Source organism: Trypanosoma equiperdum (assembly GCF_001457755.1).
Source record: "Trypanosoma equiperdum strain OVI genome assembly, contig: ctg_6, whole genome shotgun sequence".
NCBI lineage: Eukaryota > Euglenozoa > Kinetoplastea > Trypanosomatida > Trypanosomatidae > Trypanosoma > Trypanosoma equiperdum.
In genome coordinates this window covers 5,394-21,234 of record NW_027124643.1, presented here as the reverse complement: position 1 = coordinate 21,234, position 15,841 = coordinate 5,394, and the positions used below count along the sequence as shown (strand labels likewise).

The 15,841-nt window shown below is 47.2% G+C and overlaps 7 protein-coding genes across 7 annotated transcripts; all 7 read right to left on the bottom strand.

The window, feature by feature from the left end:
- Positions 1 to 649: 649 nt before the first annotated feature.
- On the bottom strand, positions 650 to 2,065 carry TEOVI_000326600 (amino acid transporter 1, putative; the record flags this gene model as incomplete). Its single annotated transcript, XM_067226203.1, has 1 exon — positions 650 to 2,065. One exon carries the CDS (start codon positions 2,063 to 2,065, stop codon positions 650 to 652), a length of 1,416 nt encoding a protein of 471 aa, XP_067082304.1.
- A 436-nt stretch (positions 2,066 to 2,501) lies between these two features.
- TEOVI_000326500 (CCCH zinc finger in TRM13 protein/U11-48K-like CHHC zinc finger/Methyltransferase TRM13, putative) lies at positions 2,502 to 4,067 on the bottom strand (the record flags this gene model as incomplete). Its single annotated transcript, XM_067226202.1, has 1 exon — positions 2,502 to 4,067. One exon carries the CDS (start codon positions 4,065 to 4,067, stop codon positions 2,502 to 2,504), a length of 1,566 nt encoding a protein of 521 aa, XP_067082303.1.
- Positions 4,068 to 5,297: 1,230 nt separating this feature from the next.
- Positions 5,298 to 6,077, bottom strand: TEOVI_000326400 (uncharacterized protein; the record flags this gene model as incomplete). Its single annotated transcript, XM_067226201.1, has 1 exon — positions 5,298 to 6,077. One exon carries the CDS (start codon positions 6,075 to 6,077, stop codon positions 5,298 to 5,300), a length of 780 nt encoding a protein of 259 aa, XP_067082302.1.
- Positions 6,078 to 6,792: 715 nt separating this feature from the next.
- Positions 6,793 to 8,844, bottom strand: TEOVI_000326300 (glycosomal transporter (GAT1); the record flags this gene model as incomplete). Its single annotated transcript, XM_067226200.1, has 1 exon — positions 6,793 to 8,844. One exon carries the CDS (start codon positions 8,842 to 8,844, stop codon positions 6,793 to 6,795), a length of 2,052 nt encoding a protein of 683 aa, XP_067082301.1.
- An 871-nt stretch (positions 8,845 to 9,715) lies between these two features.
- TEOVI_000326200 (uncharacterized protein) lies at positions 9,716 to 12,547 on the bottom strand (the record flags this gene model as incomplete). Its single annotated transcript, XM_067226199.1, has 1 exon — positions 9,716 to 12,547. One exon carries the CDS (start codon positions 12,545 to 12,547, stop codon positions 9,716 to 9,718), a length of 2,832 nt encoding a protein of 943 aa, XP_067082300.1.
- Positions 12,548 to 13,467: 920 nt separating this feature from the next.
- TEOVI_000326100 (mevalonate kinase, putative) lies at positions 13,468 to 14,457 on the bottom strand (the record flags this gene model as incomplete). Its single annotated transcript, XM_067226198.1, has 1 exon — positions 13,468 to 14,457. One exon carries the CDS (start codon positions 14,455 to 14,457, stop codon positions 13,468 to 13,470), a length of 990 nt encoding a protein of 329 aa, XP_067082299.1.
- Positions 14,458 to 15,090: 633 nt separating this feature from the next.
- Positions 15,091 to 15,831, bottom strand: TEOVI_000326000 (C-5 sterol desaturase, putative; the record flags this gene model as incomplete). The annotated part of the gene is made up of 1 exon (XM_067226197.1): positions 15,091 to 15,831. The coding sequence occupies one exon, from the start codon at positions 15,829 to 15,831 to the stop codon at positions 15,091 to 15,093; it is 741 nt and encodes a 246-aa protein (XP_067082298.1).
- Positions 15,832 to 15,841: the final 10 nt, after the last annotated feature.

The window sequence follows — 15,841 nt, the reverse complement described above, 5'->3', positions numbered from 1 at the left end:
ATATATATATATATATATAGGAATGACACGCATATTTTTTTTTTTTCATTTTCCCTTTTGACACTCCACTCAAATCATTCGCTCTTTTCGTCCCCTCACCCGATCGCCATCATTAACCAAACTTTGATATCGCAGGCTGTGAAATTGCTCAAGACCGGACAAAACGAGGGAAAATAAAACAAAAAAAATAGAAAGTTGAGAAAGGTGTTGACACCACACATTATATTAAATACAAAAAAAAACAATGAACGATGCTCATCACAGTGGTCAGGATACCTGCCAGTGGTGCACGATGGAAAGAAGTCCATGCGAAGGCCTTCCTCTACTTTTTTCCCTCTTTCGAAACGCATTATTACTCATTTAAAAGACATTAACAACAATAACAACAACAAAATAATTACAAAGATATTATTTTTTAAAGTTAAAAAGAAACTAGGGTAGGGTAGAGAGGAAAACGAAACAAAACAAGCATAAGAAAGGTGATAGCATACAGTTGTGACCACTTTACCTTAAATAGAAATTTACTTTCTCTTTATATCTTGTTACACCCAGGGGCTTAGTGGGAAATAAGCACTTTCTCAGCTCTTGTCAGCGCCTCAAACTTAAGAATTGAGTCCGCCGCATGCTGGCACTTACGTTTAGTTTATGTTCATCCCCTGACGGTATCCAAAATGGTGGAGCCGGTGCCGAACACAATAAGAAACACACCGCACAGCAGCACCACATAAGTCGTAATGTAATATAAGGGCCCAACTTTCTGCCATGTGAAGCCCCCTGAGTACATAATCAACAACGCGGGGAAGACGAAACCCAGTGAACCACCACACACAGATCCGGCAATACCAAACACGGTGGTGATCTTCGGGATGAATATACTCAAAAGCAAAACAAGGAACGACAGTGTAATGACTGACACGCAATGCTTCCAAAAGGGTAGAGAATCCGCAGTCTTCCCAACGACGTCATACAATGCATTACGACACGCCATAGCAACTAGGGCATAGGATACGCATAGTTTGATAACGACGCCAATCATACCAACCATTACAGCCGGCTCCTTTACGGGGTCGTACATAAGCAAAATAGAACTGGTTGCGGTCTTACCAAAGTCCATGTAACCGAAAAAGGCAGTGATTATGTACATTATACAGCAAAGGGTATTGGCAATGATGGCCGCAATAACAAACTTACGTACTGAACGATCCTTCATGTCAATATAAACTTCGTACGCTGTAATCTGCGATATGAATGCGAACATAAATACTCCCATTCCCTCAATGGCCTGGAATCCGCTGTTGAATAGGATGATTTCGGCATCTTCGCTCTTGGTCACACTAACATTCTTTATATTCTCCGACAAGCCATTCATGCACGAGTGCACAACGATCACAATGACAAAATACACCATGAAGGTAACGGCAAAAGTGGAGACGTACCGAAGGGAGTCGATGTGACGCGGAATCGTCAGTGGAAGCATAAAACATGCCCAAACCACCGCCATGAGAAGACGATTACCTGATTTTTCCTTCAGGAAGTCCGGCGCATTTGTGCCTTTCAAAATGGCAGACAAAATATCTCCCACTGAAATCACGTAGGCAACACAACTCGTAAAACCATCAAGCGCTCGAAGAACAGCAATGGCATAAGCAACTCTACGACCCATGAGGACAAATGTTACGCTTTCATATGTGGGTGCTTTGGAGCGGTCCGCTGCGAGGGCGAGATTACGCATGGAATAGATAGTCATGCAACTAATAAAAAAGAGGTAAAACATTCCCATGATAAGTCCACTGCTGCCGGCCGATGACGGCAAGCCAAAGATGCCAGCGCCCAGCGTTGTCGCTGCGATGTTGAAGGCACTGGCGATTGTACCTCCGGGAGGGATGAATGCAGCAAATTGTGTGCTCTGCTCACCAGGAGGTTGCTTCCCTGATTGGGGTTCGTTTGATTGAACATTTTGACTGGTTTCACAGTTTCCAACGTTATTATTGACAACGGTGTGACCGATCGGCTCGAAACAATTGTGAGGTACGGTGTTGCTTGTATTTTCTCTGGCAATACACATTAGATCTTACAGCTAGTAGCGTTTTCCCCTTCCCCACTGTTTAACTTACCTAGTTGCCTGCGACTCGTCTTTTAGGTACCGTCTAAGGCAATAATTTGAAGGAAAGTGCAAACGGAATAAAAACAAATACCGAAAGAAGGAAGGGGACGGGAAGTGAGGGTTGGTGTGGAAAGAGTTGGTCGGCAGCGATGCAACCACCTCGTTATGAGTAGGGGGATGAAGGAAGCATATGTCAAAGCGTGTAGCTCATTGCGTCGAAGGATGCCTATACGGCAGAAAGGGTGTATTCCAAGTGACCACGGCATCCCATCCACGCTATTGAACCCTTTAATTGAGTACCATGGTTTCACCCCAAAGATTCCTCGCTTAATCGTCCGTTTAGTCTCATTCATATTTAGATTTGCCGTTTGTGGTGCAGCATCCCCATTCAAGGAACTTACCGAAAGGCGACAATACAAATGTTTTCTCCTGTTACACTCGACTCGGCGTACTGACAAAGATAGGTCCGCCGGAATCCACTTTGTTTTAAGTATTCAAGCCGGAAAGCGTCAATTACTCTTTTACAACACATACCTGTGAGGCGTCGCTCAGCATCCACAGCTTCTCCACTCACTGCCCAAGAAGACATGGAAGTTATTGCGGCGAACTCTCTCTCACTAAACGTATGGTTGGTACCAGGAATCGCGATTCGGCCCCTGCGACACTCGCTCGGGGATAACAAGGCATTTATATGCTTCAATTCACAGCGTTGGTGACAGCATGTAGCGAAGACAACGGCACACACAGAGGCAAACCCTTCCGTGTTAAGATTAGGTGCTGTAACGCACGAGAGAGCAAAGTCTGTGCATGCTCCACAAAGGTGTTTGCCGACGGCCACCCACTGTTCTTCCACCGGCACTGACTGCTTGATGGCGTTTGTGCATTGATCGGATGTACTGCTTGTTTCCTCTCTGGACCGTTTACGTGTGGACGCACCACATAGTGCTTTTGCCAAATCAAGGTCCTTTATATTGATGCGCAATCGAACGAGCGGAAGGCGACTGTTTCGAACACACGCATCGGCTTTGCGCCGGAAGTTATCCATATCTACAACTACAATACGCGGAAAGCCTCCATTGTCAGCACTAAGGGCCTCATTCACGGCTGTCCGCCCTTCCTTTCTCTCCTGAAATCCGGGATGACTATGACAATACCGGATAGACCCTGAAAGCAAAGCATCCTGCAACGAAACAGCGAGACCAGCTTTGCCTGCACCTAATTCAAGGAAACCGGCTATTCTAACATATGTGTTTCCAAGATTCCCCCGCCCCTCGGCGTAACCGCGGATGACCGTCTGCACGCAACGAAGCAAAGCCCTGTGCTGCGGCCCATGTTTGTTGGAAATTCGTCGCGTTGACCCTGTGCTGCTGTTATCTTGAAAGGGCTCCTGACATTCCTCCGCAAGAAGGACAATCCGTGGCTGGATAACATTAAAGTAGCACTCCCTTACGCGTGTGATGAGGTCCTCCAAAACCACCGTGTCCATATGATGATGTGTGAAGCGTTCCTTTTCCGATTCCTGGGAAGTGACACAGTAGGCCACGCCTTTGCACGCATGTAGGTCCTTGCTATAGTATGGGAGCTTGTCAACAACAAAGCGTAGATCAGGACATACCTTTACGTGCTTTTGCAATTTATCGGCATAAACAGTGTGGTTTGGGTTGATGGGACACGGGACCCGCTGGAGGGCGCGTGAAGGTCCCGTAGAAACGCCCTCACCAGCAGTTCTCCCCGGGCCAACGGCTGAGCCCGAGCTGCTCAAAACGACAGCAGGTGTTGTTTCCCCCGTTGTGGTGCCGTTCACATCGTGAGTGGGACAATAGCGCCCACCGGCTCGTTTGGCCGTGCGACAGAACCGGCGCTTGTGCGAGAGGTAAAAATCGCATGCCACAGCGTCAGGGTTATGAGTGGGGCGCATTTGTCCCTTTCCGGTCCCTTCGCCTTCCTGAGTTGTGGCATCCATTTAATCAATACCTATGGTCAAATGCCGGTAAATGCAACTACTTTAAGGCCAGTGTCTAACCAAATAACCGTCGCGGTATCCAGCACTTCACACACGCAATTCACAGGGCACCCCTGCCACCTGCTCGGACGATATACATGTAAGAAAAAAAAGAAGGGCAGAGGCGACAGCAGAAAGAAAATGTGTAGGCGCACAAAAAAGTTTAAATAAAATGCTGAGTGGAGTGAAGAAGCGCAGCTACAACGTAATGGAAAGAGACATATTTAGAAGTACGCGAGACACTTTTTTTTTCTTCCCTCTTTGTTTCTCAAGGTGGAATGAATGTAAAATACATATTCACGCTACCATCGGGTTCATATGTTTATATATATATATTATTTTGAAAAGTATATGTATATATATATATACATATATGATGCACCGGAATGCACCCTACGCGGTTGGCGCAGTAAAATTGCGAATACATGTCTTTCCTGTCTTCGTATCGTTAGAGTTCTCCCAGAAAAAAAAATGCGGTGGAGGTAATTTCTTGTGTTTCTACTGCAATTAATAAACATAATCGAAAGAAAATATACATTGAAAAGAAAAAAAAAGGGCCTCATATAACAAGAAAAAAATTGGTTCTTGTGATAAAGGATGTGAAAGTAAGGGTGAGGGGGTTTGTTAGAAAAAAATCTGTAGTAAAAGAACAACAGCAGTCAAAACACCGACCGCATGTATGATTTCGCAACAAATAGTCGTGATGATCACTGATGACTTTTACCATCGGGCAGTGCCCGCAGAAGCACCAAAAGTAAGAACAAAAACATAAAACAAACAAACGAGCAAGCAATAAGATTGACAAACAGCAGCAGCATTGACCTCATACAAGAAAAACAATTTCTGGGGACTAAACACAATATGAAGAAGGAGGAAAAAGAAAATCCAAACCGCGGTGCGGCTTTGAAAGAGGGTCAAATAGTGAGAAAACAAACAGACAAAACAAACAAATACCATCGACATAAACTGAAGTGAGCCCCCTTTGCCCGCTAATATAAAGCCCTTCGACACTAAAGGCGTGACACATCACTACCGGCACGACCATAACAATGAAAACATATACGGCCAATGATGTTTTGTTTTTCTTTTGTCATGGTTTCTCTCGTACAACTACGTAAGCACCCCATTCTTGGCAAAGACAAAGAGAAGGAAACAAAAAAAGAAGGAAAGGAAAAACAAAAAAGGCGTGCCTCAAACCCATCCGATTGCCCTTACGTCATTAAGTTCGTTCATTGCTCTCATTTTTTTCCCACCATCTGGAAGGTAATAAATGGGCTCAAGAGGAACGCGACATGTTGGCAAGCTCTTACGCATGTACGGGGGTTTATGCCTGTCGCTTGGGCGGAGTCGATCCATCTCTGACTTGAGCGGCTTGAAGGAACAACAGGTTACGACTCCCCAAGCATAAATGTAGCGATAATGAACCCGTGGCTTCAGAACATCAAGAATAAGTGCAAACATAGTCTCCGCTTCATTCATTAGGATCGATCGATCCATGGCCTCCTCCATCAAAGTAACGATAAGAGAGATGGCGTTTTGCTCTTCCCGTAGTGTTTCGGTACGCGTAGAGTCCTCTTCATAGACAATTTTGTCTTGTTCCCGCTTGATACGGAACTCGCGTTTCATTTTCGCGACGCAGTCATCGGTGCCGTCGTCATCCTCTTCTTCTTCCTCATCGGCGCTTTGGTTATTTCTTCCTGATTCACCTCTTTCCACAATGAGAATTCCGTTCCGTTCCAATTCCTCATCCCATAGCATTTTGGTTAGGCCGCGGTACCATCGGTGCTGCAAATTGGCACGCGCAAACTGTTCGCCGTCCTCAAGAGGAATTAAGAATGCATGAAGGCGATTTTCCTCGGAAGCTGAGTTATCGCCCTCCAAGACGTGTTCCGCAGGCGCAGGCAGTTCTGTTTCCGTGAGTGTACGTTCTTCTTGATCCGTTACTCTGCTCGTTTCTTCCGTATTATCCATATTTACACCTTTATTATTATTGTTTCGGTATTGGTATGCTCCTAACTTTTCACCTCTCCTCTTCTTTATTTTTTTCGGCTAAAATATGTGATGCTTTTCTTCTTACCTTTTGCCTTGTTTATTTTTCGTTATTATCTTTGCTTTTAAGAAAGTATGTCCCTAAGTATATAATTTTGCATGATATATACGTACACACATACACGATAAAAAGGGGGAACACAAGAGAGGAAAAAAATATATTCAGATCATTATGAGACGGGGAGTACAAACATCATGCAAGCCAGCGATGGCCTTCCTTTAAAAAATAAAAACACCAAAAAAAAACCAAGACAGTGCTTTTGTGTAGGTTGCGGACAACAAGGGGTTCTTTTTCTTTTTCATTCGTTGCCACGCATTCGTCCCTTATGGAACTCTCAGAACCTTTGCGCTGGAAGGCAATGCCCTTTGGTATTTCCTCTGTCTATTATTTAACCCCTTCTCTCCTCTTTTTAACATGAACTGGAACCAATGTTAGTGAATCAACAAGAGGGAGGGGGAAAATCCACAAGAGGAAGGGGTAGAGGACCGTTATGCGTTGCTCTTTATTTTTTTTTCCCTTTTTGCATTGTTTCAACTCTAACGAATATCCGTATGAAAACATGAAGAGGTCGCATACCGATGGAAGAGGTAAACACCCCTTGTACCACTTCGTCTTCTCATCCCCTCCTTCAGCTTCTCACTGTTTCCCGTCAGATACGTCAAGTGTCACTTGACGCCCAATCATTGATGAGTCCGTTGCGGCCACGACGCGTGTGAGCACCGCCGTCCCATGTTCGTTGAAGGAAAGCGGTGAGAACATAAAGGACCCGAGGTCGTTAAACCACAAAACCCAATTATGGTGCCGCCACACGGTACGGCGGTGGGTGATGGATATCAATGAGATGCCCAACTGCTTGCACATGCTGTACAACCGCTCCTCTATCTCAATATCCATGTTGCTGCTGCACTCGTCAAGTACGGCAAAGTGCGGCCGGTGGTAAAAGAGACGCGCAATCGCGAGTTTCTGCATTTCGCCTAACGACAGCAGACCGTCAGACCACGAGAAGACGGTGTCCCACGTGATGTGCGGCCTTGAGAGTATGTCTTCCAGCTTGGCCATTTCAAGACATTCGTACAGCATGGACTCACTCACTTCGAGTTCTGATAATTGCTTCGGGTACGTAATTTGACTGCGCAGCGTGCCACAGGGGACATATGGTCTTTGTGGTACGTAGTAGATTTGATCCATACGAGGCTTTACAATACGACCACCATGAAGCGGCCAGAGCCCAGCCAGAAGCCGTAACAAAGACGACTTACCGCAACCGTTGGCGCCAACAATGAGGAGATTCATTCCTGGTTTCACGTGCAGCGTCAGTCCCCGGCACAACATTTCGTTGGTTGGGAGAATAATGGGCACATTCTCAAATGCTATGTAGTCGCCACGCACGATCTCACCAGCACTGCCCTTCGGAGCGTCGTCCAGTGCTCGTCTACTCGTCCGTTGAACCTCCGTAGCGTGTTGAATGCTTTCTTGGAGCTCGTAAATTTCGTCAGTTAAGGAGCGCAAGACAAAAAATCCCCTGCAATTCCTCACAAGTCCACCAATCCCCTGCGAAAGCTTCATGAAAACGTAAGAAGTCTCTGCAAAGAGAGCAAGGAGATCTTGTCCGCTCGTCGCCTCCGTATTCCTGGAGAGGACAACTCCCAAACACACGAAGTTACTCAGTATCCTCGAGCCGTACTTCAGGAATAAATTTTCCATCAAACCATAACGCCCCTGCACAAATGCTGCCCGACTCCTATGCTGCACAATCGACTCGAGATATTGATTCATGAGATTTCTGTGAAACAGTTGTCCTTTGGACATCACTAACTCCTCCGCGTATTTCAGCAGTCGGTTATGCGCAGTGATAAGGGTACCTTCGCGGCTGAGCTGCTCCGCAACAAGGCCTTCCATATCGGGAGAAAACTTTTGGGCAATAGCTACAAATAATGCGTAGTAGCCAATCACCATTGCTAGCGTTCGTGACCCACTGGTGGAACCCACCTTGTACGAAAAGGCGACAATGTTGATTAGTGGTTCCAGGATAGACGTGAAAAACCCCGCGACGTTTCTGGACCAGCTTGCGACGTGTCGTGTAATGCGTTCGTCAATGTTTTTTACCGAGTGCGAGCTAGCGACGGCAAAGAAGACATCATTGTTAAGATAAATGCGATGCAAGTGATGGGCCAGGTTAGACTGCAACCGCAGACCCAGCATTCCTACGCAGTACCTCAAGGTTGTGTTCGCTAATGCAACGGGAGCAAACCAGCACAATAGCAATCCAACGACGCGCACCACCGTAGCGGGGTTGCCGCTTATAGCACTTTTGTCCACCGCCGCTGCAACGCTGGTGATACGTAACGATAGAAATGTCCTCGAAATGAGGAGGAGAGAAATTATCATCAGCATTCCACTTTCCCGTGAACGAATGGACGGAATGGCAATCTCAAGTAAGGCAAGAAAGCGCCGGACTGCTGCAGCAAACGACTGAACTTTCACCTTGTCCTGTGCTTGCGCTTCCTTCCCGTTCACACTGCTCGCTGGTTTTGATCTTTCAGCCTTCAGTGGGAGCGGTTTGTTAGACCGCAACCCTGCAGAGGCTGCAAGTATAGCAGCAACGCCGCCAGTCAACATGCATGCGCACAACTCGTGGTTTCTGCTCCTAGACGCGATGTATTCCTTGCATAGCTCAAACACTGTCATTTTTCCCTTTCCCTTTCCCTTCTCCGTCTATTTTTCTTTTTTTCTTCACTAGATAAGGACCCCACTGCTACCAGTGGCACAGGGGAAGGGAAAAGAGCAGTGAGGGAAGAATGATCCTTCCCCTCGTCACTACACTGACTGTCTCCCGTCTATTGCTGTTGGCGTTGAAGTTGTTGTTGCGCACGCCAGGTGTATTTACAAGACGAATTTGATGAAAGAAACACATGAACGTAGAAGATGATGATAGACATACACTACGGAGGAACAGGCATGCATAAAACTGTAGGTAGCCCTACTATCACACACACCAAATTCAGCGATTAAATTGATCACAAAAGGAGTGGCAAAACTAAGAAATACAGGTACACACACACACACACATATCCATACACATATAAATGCGCAGATAACCCGCATTACTGTGACTGCAGTATGCGGGGTGCCACACATGATCAGTACAAAAAGAAACACACGGCTAGGTAACTGGTTAACAACTGCAGTAATTTAAAAAAAAAAGTTCACTCAATCTCCTAAAGTGGGGGTGTTGACGTTGTTGGAGTGGCGAGTGAGACCATTTGTCGTGCCAATAACTCAAGGCATCAATTTTGGAAGGAGGGATGGGCGGAATGATCCATGCGAATCAAAATAAGGACACAACGAACACAAGAAGCAAAAAAAAAAGAAAAAAAACCAGTTCGCAAGAACGGTACTAAAAAGTCGAGTATGCATTTGCTTCGGTATGCGCTGCTTTCCTACACCGCGAAACCCAAGAATCGTTCGAACTGCAGGAGGAGGGATGATGAGGGGAAAGGGATTAGGAAAATGGGAAAAAAAAACTACAGCTGAAACGCGTACTTACTTATCCCTTCCCCTAACCTCCACTTATCTGACTGCTTTCCGTGCATCCCAGGGGTACGTCCATTTCGCTAAATAGCCTGTTGAGCAAACCACGAAGCATGGCATTTTCCTTGTAAAGAGCTGACACCTCATCCTGCGTTGATATGAACCCAGCGGTGTCCAGCGTGACTGTGCCGGGTGTGACACCTTCTGTTGCGACAAGTCTGAAGCCGAAGTCCTTACATAATATATTTTTTTCAGGTATCGATGGTGTTACTTTCATTTCAGGGGGTAATGCGATGGAGGAGGGAGGGACGTCACCGTGATCAGAGTTACATAATGTCCACATGCACAAATTTCCTTGAAGAGCTACTAAACACGGTTGTAATCTAGGAAATACACGAACCGCGGTTTGGCAGAGCGGAAGCACTGTGGTATTAATTAGCAACAACTGTGCCTCCGCAACCATCCGCGTATTGTAAGGAACCTCAACAGGCCTCACACTCGGCTCATTTATAAACTGCGTTTGGCGTTGATAAAGACCGAACCTTTCACTTGCCCAGTACCTGCTCACAGCAGCGGTACGCATAGTAAAGGCATGTTGAGCGAGCGCAATAAACAAGCGAACAAACTGATGACGAACTGGGGCTGCGTGTAACCGCGGGGATATGCCGTCAGCTCTTTCGATATCTCCAGCATAAATCAGGCATTCCAGCTGCGACAGCGATTCTTGAGGCAGTAGGAGTGCCCTCATGGTTCGGAGAAGTAGATCACGATCCTTCGCTTCCCAGTGTGCAGAAAAGTTAAAGTAACACCGTCCCATCAACCTGCAAATTGTCTCATAGTTGCAATAGCTTTCCAGCATTTCTTTTTCAAGAGAATTCGGATAGACACTCGCGACATCACGTAATTGGGCATCTGACGACTTGTGAGTTTCACTTGGGGGGACGACATACCGATACATCGCGCATAACGCCGACGTTGTGGTGGCGATCCTTTCCACTGGTGTCATACGTTCCAGCATCCCTGAATGGAACATAAGGCTATAGAAGAACTGCATGTTGTCCGCTGCACGGTCAGCGCTATGAAAAGGCCCACTCCCAAATCCATTCTGAATGTGAAGCAGCAGGCGTTTCCACGCAGTTAAGGATAAGTCCGGCTCTGGCATGCCGTCGAAAAGTTCAGAGTCTTGAGCAATAGCACAACCAACCTGAAAGAGGAGCCCACCCTGCTCCGATGCGCCGCAGTTTTTCTCAGACCAGATATCAGCGTCGATGTCACCAATAATACGTAGAAGGTTAATGTTGGGGGTGACAGTGGTGTCACATGTTTTGTCATCCGCATTCCAACTGCGGGAGAGGAGCGGTCCATGCAATGGCATCATGGCTTCATCCGCCGAATTCTGCGAGAAGCGGACTACGGCTGCCGGGTTTGCCGCCACCGCAACGTCAGAGCACTGTGGCTCGTTGATGTTAGAGAAAACTGCCTCCCTTTCCGCCTTCGTAACATTCGCACGCAACTCCGCTCCCTTTAACGCGTCATTTGCAACATCCAGTTGCACCTGCAGCTGATCTCGTTCTTTGGTTACACGTTCTAATGCGTGTCGCAGCAATTCCGCGTCGCGGTCTGCCGTAGTGCTCTGAGCACCATTCTCAGTTGCCTTGGTCATATCACTATCACTAATTCCGTCCAGGTCACGGCCTGCATTTGAGGAATTGGCAGCGGCGGTGCCCTCCTGTCCAGCCAGAGCCAAGAGAGCATTGGTTTCACTGCGAAGGTTGTTGCACTCCTGCTGCAGCCGCTGTACGTTGGCATCATGCTCCACATGGTTCTCCATCATGCGGGAAAGTGCACCCTCCAACTCCGCACAACGGCACTCACATTGCATGCGCACCTCGACTGCATCAGATAACTCCGTGGAGAGCGATTTGATATTCTTTTTTAGTTTACTAATGAGGAAGTCCCTCTTCGTTATTGCATGCCGCTGCTCCGACCACGCCATCTGAAGCCTATTAGCAAGATCGAATAACGACTTGCCCCACTCGTGTTGATCTTCTTCCACACTTGTAAGTGTTTGCGACAACATAGCGCTTGCTTCCCCGATATCCACATTTTCTTGCGAGGCATGATCACTCCACTCCTCAAGGTGACTTTCAATGAAGTGGATTATGTCGCGAGCAACACTCCACTCATCAGCACCGTCACGTGAGGCAGACTCCGCGCGGGCTTCCAGCTCTGGAAACAATGCGATGGCAGTACTCACCAATTGTTGTACCACTTCATCCAATTCCGCCAGGACGGATGGACTGCGGTGCGTTCCATCATGAGCTTCGGCGATGTCGCCTCCGTCATTATCAGGCGCGCGTCCTGCTTTACTTTTCGTGCCCGGCCCACGGGACTTGTACGAAATGGAGTGAGTCTGGCTTATATTGGGTGGCTCCCCCGGTGCATTGTCCGCCACATTACCCGCTGGTTCATCTTCCTTTTTCTTGTTGAGTGTCATTTCAATTTGTATTTCTTTGATGGTGTCTTCTTGTTTCATGCAGAGAAGCTCTAATTTGTGATTCTCCCGCAGCAACTCCTCGACACGCCGCTGCGAGGAGGCGAGCAGTTGCCTGGCTGTACTTTCCTGCAACCCATCGGTATCAGGCGGCATGTGCGGGTTCGGTGTGTTGCTGCGGTCCAATGAAAGTGCTCTGGACGCCACAACATTACTGAGCGAGCGTCGCAGGCTGCTGATCCGTTGCAGAGCATCGAATGCCGGGGCTGGCGAGCCGGGAGAGGCAACAGCCGTCCCCACTGCTGCAGTTCCTACAACCTGCTCGCACGCCATGGATGGCCGCTGGAAGATATGTTTTTGAGACATCACGATAAGAGGCGAGGCAAGAACCAAACCGCAACTAAAATAATAATAATAATAATTCTAAAAAGCCACGTGCGATCAGGCAAGCTAGTCTCGAGAAATATACAGGGATTATAGGGTGATTTGTATTCACACGACGTGTAGTAAGAAAGAAACAACCGGAAAAACAACTGATGACACAAGAGAGAAAGCAATGAAGCACCTGTAATGCGTAAAAGGAAAAACAAAAGCGTATATGTGAAATCGTTCGCACCTTGCTAGAGTATGAACATGCAGGAATCAACAAAGACCACTTACTTTTCTTTAGTTTTTGATGGACGGGGAGGGGGGAACGTGCGACATCCAGGGAAAGAAAGGCAAAATTAAAAAAAAAATCTATCGGTTGGAACGTTTGCCGGAAGCTGGAGTCGTGCATTTGACATCATTAGTTTCGGCCAAGTGGACGCCATTGCAAAGGTGGAGGGGAGAGAAAAGCGCGACTGTGTATGAAGTGAAGGAAATCGCGTACGAACTGCGCAACGCGCGTTTTTTTCCCCCCCCCTTACCACCTAAGTTCCCCCGTCAGGTTAGACATCATTGAATGCAGACGTAAACGCTAATGCTACAAAGGTCGCTAGAACTTTCCACGTTTTGAAAACAAACCAACAAACAAAACTACATGTGTCGTAGCGCCCAACTAACCTTTTCATGGTTGGGTGACCACCCCCACTTTTGAACGATACTGTCTCCTCCCAAGTTTACCGATAACAGAATTGAGGAAAAAAAACCGCTGATGATGTTTTTCCTTCCAATAAGCTGAAGATGGAATACTGGTTATTTCCTTCACATACACAAGCCTATGCATTAAAATATGTGCGAGGAATCTTTGATTCAAATGAGGCTGGGTCACATAATACTCTACTTCTTTATAGAGGGTATATACACTATAGCTTACTTCCGCCGGGCTGAACACTGTACCTCCAGACGAACTTTGCCTCTTTGCATTGTTCCCTCACAGCTTTTGCAATGCGGTCCCGCTCTTGAGTGTTTGCGGCAAGCGCAACCACAAGGCCACCCCGACCTGTGCCTGACATCTTTGCTCCAAGTGCCCCGAAAGTTCTACAACACGTTGCAATGGCGTCCAACTCAGGGCATGAAACCGTTAGTTTTTGGCATAGGGTATGGTTTATGTTCATCAGTTCCCCAACGCGGCGCAAATTCCCGCTCTGCAGTGCCTTCTTTGCTTCACGGACACACGCATTGTATTGTTCAAATAAGTCGTCAAACCACGACGGCTGAGCGGCCTTCAGGCGCGCAACATCGGCTACGACCTTTGTCGTACTTGCGGTAATACCGGTGCTGCAAACAATGATAGAAAGAGTTTTACCGAGCGCCAGGCTACTGAAAACCGATTTCTTCAGCGCACGGCGGAACAAAATGATCCCACCGTAAGTAGCTGCTGTGTTATCGACGCCGCTTGGAGTTCCATGGTATCCACACTCGCCTGCGTACGCACTTCTGTTCACGGCTTCTTCACTGAGGTTGAGGCTGTACAACTCATTCAGCGCTCGTGAAAGCGAAACAACATCACTTGCGGAGGCGCCAATGCCGCTGCTTGGAACAAGCGGACCACCGAGTTTCACAAGCAAGCCGTCTTTACTCGTGTCAATGTTCAGGTGGCGTAACACAAGCCCGTGCGCAACCCGCTGCTCTTCCCGCTTTTCTTTGATGTAGCCGGGCACCGCAGGTCTTTCGTCAATAACCTCCACAACGTTAGGTTTGTGCTTCAATCGAGAGATTTCACATGTTGTATACTCGTTAATACCTGCTACAATGCTCTCAGCACCGTATACAACAAAATGCTCTCCGAAGAGGATCACTTTGCCGTAGCCGATATGATGGCGCGTCGTTTTGTCCTTAACAGCCACGTGCATAACTTCTCGATACACTTCAATGTAATCCCTCCTATTGGCAACAGAGATGAAACACACACAAGTTTACTGCGGTCTGAGCAGGACACGTATGGTCACATTTATTGTAGCAACCGAATAGAACATCTACGCAGCTTAGAGAACACTTATACCATAAATGTAACTCTTATCACATTAACCGACAGTCTTCAAAGCTGTATTTCAGTGCAACCACAAGTAGTAGAAGGACTTTTCACCACTCAACTGCATGAGAGAAGAACACAACAGAACACGACGTCCAAGTACCACTCAAAACAGTGGCGCATCACACTGAAACCACACAAAGAAATAAATGGTAAAAAAGATTAGGAAATAAAATAACAACAAACAACACGTAACGCTTCACTAATGACGGGGTCGTCCAAATAACTCCATAGGCTTATCTATTGCGTTAGAAGCCTAGCTCATAACTTGAAGGGAGATGAAGGCGCCTTAATGTAAAGTACTGTGAGGAGTGGTCATCACCAACGAAACCTCCCTAAGCATCACGACAGCCCCTCCCCTTCCCCAACTAAATTGTACATTTGATAACCCCAATCCCAACGGCATCCATGAGGCGGGGGTGCACTCATTTCCGTTTAGCATCGCAGATGCATATCATGAACCATGGACGCGGGAACATTTATAGGTTCCAAATACCCAATCCCAGAGCATGATGTACTGCCCGTAATTGTACTTGAATTGGTAATGATGGAGGTCGTGTGCACGCACATTAAAGACGTATGGAATGTACACATCAATTCGCGTGTGGTTGAGGCTCGCTAGCGTTCCGCCTATAAATACAAACAGAATCGCAGTCAGCACATGTACCTGACCGGCAGGTGCAATACGCGTGAGAAGGTACAACGCGAATATATGGTTGTACTCCCCAATTACATATTCAATGGGATGATCATTGACGGCGTCATCGTTCCCGCGGAATGGTGTAACTTGCCGGTGGTGGTGCTTGTGTATCAGCGGATATATCGGCCTCCAGTGCAACGCCCAGTGGAAGAGCGTGTAAAAGAAATCGTATATGATGAACAACGCCACCAAGTGAACAGGCATCCACGCGACACCACAGAGGACAACATTAAAATCGTTGAAGTTAAGCGACATGTTGCTCACCTCGGTGTCGGTGATGAACAAGTAGGAGTGATATACAAACAAAACCGTAAAAAGCTTTGATAACGCGATGAACAGCCGGTCCTTGAACGTTAGGGTTTTAAGGCATTGCGCTCGCGTCGGGATGCGGCCACCCACCACGCGCGCAATAAGTGGTACTACCATGCGGTTGTAGAGGGAGAAACCGAGGAAAACGGCAGCGGTTAGCGCCACGCTCATCACCACTGTGGTCATGATTACTTCG